Raw genomic sequence first — 7,100 nt, 5'->3', positions numbered from 1 at the left:
AAATTTAGATTTAACACGATAAAAAAATATGAAATGATATTTTCTTTGTAATAATTTTTTTTTTTTTTTTTTTTTTTTTGTATAATGAATCACAGCTTTCTGCCACACAAAACTTCAAAAAATACCTGTTGTGTGGTCGGTTGTAGTGTTACGTATATTACTGCGCCGCCAGGTACAGTACAAAGTTTTATTCGTTTCCGAATAAAAAATACTCTGGAAGGAAAGAGAAATGGCTGGCTGCAATTCTGCGGATTTAGTATTATGTTGGGTATTTTCATTGAAGGTATTTTTTTAAAGTTGTGTGTGTGTATATATATAACTGTGACATTTAAATGCATTGTATTGTAATGATCTCTGTAAATTGCTAGGGCGCCTTTTTTTAACGGTAAATAGGTGTAGTCCACTTTAAATTACTACTCATTGTTTACGTAGTGCATTGAGTAATAACTCATTAAAAATATTAAAAATACCAAAACATTTCGTATTTCTGTAAATCTAAAATCCTGATAATAAATAACAAAATTTAAAAAATGCTTGATGATGTCATTATTAGCCAGGGACAGTATTAAAGATCATTTCAAGTAATTCGTTAGTCAAAACGTGACCAAAGTTGCTTGATAATTGTAATGTAATATAATATGTAAAATTAAAAACACTTTTTTTAGAAAAGATGACAAACCTTGGAAACCCACAAAGTACAGCAAAGTCTGCAGTCAGCATTTTGTAGTGGACGGAAATTTGACAACCCTGACCATCCAGCATACGTTCCCACACTTTTTCCAACATACTACAAGAAACAGGGTTGTGGAAATGCTGACAGGTTTTTAAGGCAGGCAAGAAGGAAAGAAGAAAAGGTGGAGAGCGTGGATAATAGCATGGATGTGGACACCGAAACCATATCTGTGATCACCAAACATGACACTGGAACACAAACTGATGTAGGGGAACCACTTTATAGTACAGATAATATGGCAGTCTTATTTTGTGAAAAGTTATGTAATGATGTGGGTACCCAAACTAATATTTATTGTAAAAAGCAGTTTCTCTCCTTTCTTTAAATTAATTTTTCTCAGGGTTTCGGTAGATATTACTTCAAAATCACACTGCCTTCTAAGAAACATTATTCGTACGCTACGAAAAGGAGAAGCACATGCCACATTCGTTGTCCCGATTTTGTTTCCCCGCGTCGCCGCTAGAGGCGCCTCGATCTAGTTTCGCCGTTCCTTGCACTAGCTCTATAGCATTATACTATAGTATTGTACCAGTTTTTCAACATTGACGTTTCTAATATTAATATTGTGGAAGTACGCCATTTTGTACATATTAATTTAACACCCTTCCATCCCATTAGAACATAATGGCAAATAGGACCAAATCTCAAGATGTAATTTTTATAAATAAATTGTCAAGTGGACATCATCCCAATTGTTCTTATCCAGATCTATCCCTGATAGATTATACTGTGAAGTTCACGCGAAATGTACTTAGACGACCAACGAAGGAAAGGTGACAAGAATGTTTAGCAACGATATTTTATTTCGCGTATTTGAACAAGTTCTTTATGGATTCCAACTCCGCAATCAACAATTACAGCACGGTTTCTAATAATGATTAATGGCGGGAATGACAAAAGCTATACAGTTCGAGACAAATAAGTACAAATAATATCCGAAAACCTATAACTAGTGCTCATATACTAACTTAAAAACTAAGGGGAAGAAAGGAGATGGTAAGGAGAGTAGAGAATTTGGGGAAAATAGAATACAGTAGAAAGTGAAATACCCGGAGTTTAGCTGGACTTCACAATTTGGGTGGGATGCCACGTGGAACTTTTCTGAAAAGTCTCTCGCCGTCGTCTTCACTAGGTTTCTCCTTGTACCTAGTTGCTACACTTTTTATCGTAACTATGATATCCTATTTTCTTCTCAGACACTCGAATTCTCCAGTCATTACCATATGTGACCTGGAGCACCATATTCGACGTCTGTCTACTTTGAGGCCTGGGCCAAAGGATCTCTTACCGGCCCTCAGGGCCTCTTTTCTTTTATTGTTCTCCGTGGTTTCAGTGATTCCAAGAATCGTTCATCACCACCCAAGAGTTAGAAAGGAAAGTTCTGGAAGCAAGAAGAAACAAAGAACAAAGGAGAGGACTAAAACTATACTTAAATATATTTCTATTTAATGTTGAAAAATACTGCATATAAGAAATTATCCTGCAATTATGTAGTATGTTGTAATTTGTTTACAAAATAATAAATTTTAGAAGTTACATATACTCCATAAACCACCAAAATTCATGTGCATATAAGGTTTTAGCTTTTTTGTTAGGCTGTCCTCAAGACTTAAAGTAGTTCTAAAATAGCTAAAGTAACCAGACATACTGCTTTTAGAGATTGTGTTCTGATATCAAGTACGTACTGAATTTTAAAGTTGCACTGTTAAAAAAAGAGGTAATTATGCAGTTTAAAGGAATATGAGATTTTTTCTTTAAAAAATACGCCGAGTAGTTTCCCCTAGCAAACATTACGTCTCCTCCACCTATTATTGGCTGTGAGTAAGAGGAGGTTTTAGTCTTTGAACCCTGTTTTTCTCTATAACTACCTTAAGTTTCATTTCCAAAATAATGTTATGCAGATAATATTATGGTTGTGTATGTCATGTGAGTAATAAATTTATAATTAATGCAAATAATAATGTGTTTTTAGGCTATATACTTATGCATATTACAGAACGTTCAATTACTAATAATAGCACTTCTCTCAGTGGAAGAATATCAAATTTTAAGTCCCCGATGTTTTGTTTTATTCATAATTCCATCTCAAATCTTACAGTATTATTTTTTAATAGAAAAATTCATTTTTAAACAAGATGTCTATCCATAAATTTAATATATTTTCACTTTTACGGGACGATAAACAAATGATAAACGTTTTATTTTACTCTTCGGATCGGGCGAAAAGACTGACGTTGCTTATGAAAAAATCATTTATCCTAAAAATTTAACGTAATTTTATTTTTAACTAATAGAAATTACGAATAAAGCACAATTAACTACGATCCGAAACTCTTGTTATAAATACTTCCTGATAGATAATAACAGTGGAATATTAGTAAAATTATAGAAATGAATTTTGCAAATTATTTTCTAGAAAGAAAAAAATATTAAAAAATAGGATTTAAGTTTTCTTAATATTACTTTAAATTTTTATCAGTTTTAAGACATTTCCTCCATCATGCAGGTAGCACGCTTTTTTCTTTACATTAGAAAAAATTTAAACTTATGTAAAAATGATTGAAAATACAGTGGGTGATCGGTTAACCAACATAATCCGTTCCAAGTCTTTGTTCGCTATCCGTTGAATGAGTTATATATATAGATACTTCGGTGGGTTGACGTCATTCAGCTGACCAATCAGCGCTTTGTGTCATCTGGATATTTAGCCGCACGTACGACCGAAGATAGGTAGTCGAAAGACCAGTTAATCTACCGACTCTGCTATTGGCGGTTTATGATCACATGACTTTAAGCCACCATTATTATTCCAAACAACAACGTGTTAGCGGGTTTTGAACGAAAGCTTCGTAGATAAATATAATCGTCTATACGTTCGTTGTCTGCAAACAAATTAAAATTAATCAAAGGTTAGCGATATTAAGAATATATAGACGATGTACTGTTTATTTATATTAATATTAAGTTTCTGAGTTTTATACGAGTTGTTATATAATGATATTTTTAAATTAAGTAAGAAGTTATTTAGTTTAACTTATTTTATACTTAAATAATTCTTAGAGTATGACTGGATGTGCCGCTTTCGGCTGCACAAATCGCAGCGAGAAAGGATTTTTGATGAAAGTTTTTCCGAAAGATCCTGCACGTCGTAAGCTTTGGGAAATAAAAGTGAAAAGAGAAAACTGGAAAGCAACCGACAGTAGCTATTTATGTGAAGTAAGTGAAGTATTAACAATTGTATATGTATGTAAAAGTTTTATTTTATATTCGGATGATATATTCATTCGTAAAACAGTCCAAATTGCGTAAAATTTAAATAAAAAAATCAGTATACATAAGATGAGTATTGATATAGTTTACTTATTTAATTGCATGTAACTTATAATTATGCAATTGCAAACCATAAGTTCCATGCACTTAAATAAGTAATAGCATAAATTGTTTCAATTAAAATGTGCTGTCTTAATATCTGAAATGATACACTTAATTTGATTTTCAGGTACATTTTCCTGATGATCAGTGGGAAAAAACTAGAGTTGATGGAACTAGAAAATTGAAGCATAATGCTGTCCCTTCCATATTTTCTTATGCACCACTTAAAAAATCTAGAAGGGTTCCACCAGTAAGAAATCCACTTTCTTCAAAAACTTGTAAAATTTCAAAAGATGATGCAAGTTCTGTTGAACAAGCATCAAGTTATGAACCAGCAACAGATAATTTTCAACAAGACAATTTTACAATATTCAATGAAGATTTCAGTTTTGAGAAATGTAAAGATAAAGATAAAATAATTGATGAGTTAAAAAGTGTAATATTGAAAAAGGATAAAATAATTTCTAAATTACACTTTAAATTAATCAATGTTGATAAAAGATTAATTAGGAATAGAATACAAAAATTTAGAGCTTGCCAGAATGATAAAGTTAAGACAGCTCTACAAGACATATTTAAAGATGATCAGCTAGCCTGCATTTCTTGAAAATCAATGTGTTTTAAAAAATGGTCCAATGAAACAGTATGTACAGCATTAGGATTGAGATTGGGGTTCAAAAGGTTATGACAGCTTACTCAAATGCAATCTGACTTATCCATCTTTAAGAACCTTACATAGATGAATGGAAAACTTAAAATTTGAAAGTGGAATATTGTACAAAGTGTTTGCTTTTCTTTATCTGTTTCCATATTGTCAACTTATATTTTAAGAAAATCAATGTGTTTTAATTTTGGATGAAACATCATTACAAGCACTGATTATGACATATGTACTAATACATATTATGGCAAGGTAACATTACTAAATCATACAGGCTTGGCTACTCATTCACTGTTCTTTATGTTAAGTGGTTTACAAGGTGGAAACACTGTTGCATACTTTTATACTAGCAACTCAACAGATGATTGTTTTAAAAATTAATTCTTGATATAATTAAATATAGTGAAGATGTGGGATTAATTGTTAATGCTATAACTTCTGATATGGATCTGTAAATCAGATAATGTGGAAACCTTTGTCATTATTAGTAGAAAATTTAGTAAATGTGAATATTATATCCCACATCCTTATTGTTTAGAAGAAACCANATTACCCCCGATTAATCGGTTTCGATAATCGGCCAATTTTACATTTTGGTATTTTTGTTACAATGTTACGTACAATGCTAGTAATAAAAACTAATAAATTTCTGCTATATACTGTATTTATTATTTATTACATGACAAACTGAATATTAAAAAAAATTTACTAATCAAATTATTCCTTTTATCGATACATATTATAAGTATAATATAACGTATAATATAAAGTTTAAACTTTACATAAGAAAAAGTATTGAATAGGTTAAGAAGAAAAATTAAATTTTTATTTGTCTTATAAGTTTAAAGTTTAAACATATAAAACAAATATAAATTTAATATTTAAACTGTAAAACCCTGAAATTGTAATGCAAAAACATGAGAATTTCATCATTTTCAGGCCATAACCTATTTTTTGCCGGCTCATAAATGTTACCTCCAGTGCTGAAAATTTTTTCACTTTCAATGGAAGATGCTGGGGCACTTAAATATTTCATAGCTATTTTGCACAAATTAGGTAAAAGTTCTTTTGAACTTTTCCACCACAAAAATATGTCACTATGTCATTGTTAAAGGGATAAATGTAAATATGTTTCTAATTCTTGATCGAAACGATCAAGAATTAGAAACATATTTACGTTTGTTCGTCTCGTTTTTTCTTTCTTTTTAAAAACATGCTATTCTTCATTCTTTTGTTTACCAGAAGCTAATTCATCAAATAAATCAGAAAAACTTAGAAATTCACCTTCATCTTGATCACCTTCAGAAGTAGAAACTTCAGAATTTAGTTCTTATTGAGATTTCCTCTTCCATATTTTCTTTTTGAAATTTTATTTTGAATCGAATAAAAAATGACAAGCATAAAGACTTGTATTCTATATATGTATGCTATATATGTATTTTTTAATTGGATTTTCTAGTTCTTCTGTTGTGGTATTAATGCCACTAAAGGAACTACTGATCTTTGCTTTTGATAAGAATAATTTCAGGGTCTCTATTGTGGGAATTATTGAAGATAAAGTGGCTTCCCGTTTGCTGTCTTTCCACAGTAATTTCTTTGAATGGTTTTACAAGTAGAACAATTTTTTCAACGAGAGACCACTGATATGGGCTCAACGTAGGAATTTTATTATCTATAGCATATGTGACAAGGGTGTTTTGCTGTTCCAACATGTAGTATGTAGAATTCCAGCGAGTAGGAACATCTTGAATTAATTTGTGTTTCTGCAAACCTAACTTTTCTTGCAAATCTTCTAATTTGATTACAGCTACAGCAGAATGATTAAAATGTGTGACAATATTTCTATTAACTGTGATTATAATTTTTACATCTTGTTCAGAAAATATGCATTCGTTTAGTGTCAGCTGAAGCGTATGTATAAAGCATGATAATGCTTCTAAGTTGCAATTCCTAATTCCAGCTACCAGATTTGCTGCAGAATCTCTTAGTACTAAGAACATCTTATCACTTGTCAACTTATACTGTTCAAGAACAATTTTTAACTGTTCACTGATTTGTGTAGCTGTGTGGGAACCTTCAAAGGAAACAATTTGCAAAACAGCTTATTCCTGCTGAAAATCATCCTTCAACCAGTGGGCTGTTACACTTAAAAAAGGAGAATTGTTTGTAGTTGCTGTCCAAATATCAGCGGTTAAAGAAATATATTTTGTTTCTGTTAAACACAGAAACATTTCAGCTTTTTAAACAATGTCGAAGTTTCCATGCGTCAACAATTAAGTGTTGAGATTTATTTTAGAAACAAAGGAAGAGATTGTTGATTTTGCGAGGATATTC

The 7,100-nt window shown here is 31.1% G+C and overlaps 1 protein-coding gene across 2 annotated transcripts; it reads left to right on the top strand.

Moving 5' to 3' along the window:
• Positions 1-2,943: 2,943 nt before the first annotated feature.
• Positions 2,944-5,232, top strand: LOC111612467 (THAP domain-containing protein 1-like). 2 transcript variants are annotated; one of them, XM_023353679.1, is made up of 3 exons: positions 2,944-3,671; positions 3,794-3,949; positions 4,233-5,232. In XM_023353679.1, exons 2-3 carry the CDS (start codon positions 3,797-3,799, stop codon positions 4,710-4,712), a joined length of 633 nt encoding a protein of 210 aa, XP_023209447.1. In that variant the 5' UTR covers positions 2,944-3,671; positions 3,794-3,796; the 3' UTR covers positions 4,713-5,232. The 2 variants fall into 2 exon arrangements, with proteins under 2 accessions (XP_023209447.1, XP_023209448.1); XM_023353680.1 differs by having other exon boundaries at positions 2,945-3,642.
• The last annotated feature ends 1,868 nt before the right edge of the window (positions 5,233-7,100 follow it).

Source organism: Centruroides sculpturatus, unplaced genomic scaffold (genome assembly GCF_000671375.1).
Source record: "Centruroides sculpturatus isolate CEXI.00-Female unplaced genomic scaffold, Cexi_2.0 scaffold1679, whole genome shotgun sequence".
Classification (NCBI taxonomy): Eukaryota; Metazoa; Arthropoda; class Arachnida; order Scorpiones; family Buthidae; genus Centruroides; species Centruroides sculpturatus.
The sequence above is the reverse complement of the archived record's forward strand: the minus strand, read 5'-3'. Positions and strand labels throughout refer to the sequence as shown.

Coding starts and splice junctions, on each gene's coding strand:
- LOC111612467 (XM_023353679.1), top strand. CDS start 3,797: ATGACTGGATGTGCCGCTTTCGGCTGCACAAATCGCAGCGAGAAAGGA. Junction 3,950..4,232: donor ACAGTAGCTATTTATGTGAA/GTAAGTGAAGTA, acceptor TTTGATTTTCAG/GTACATTTTCCTGATGATCA.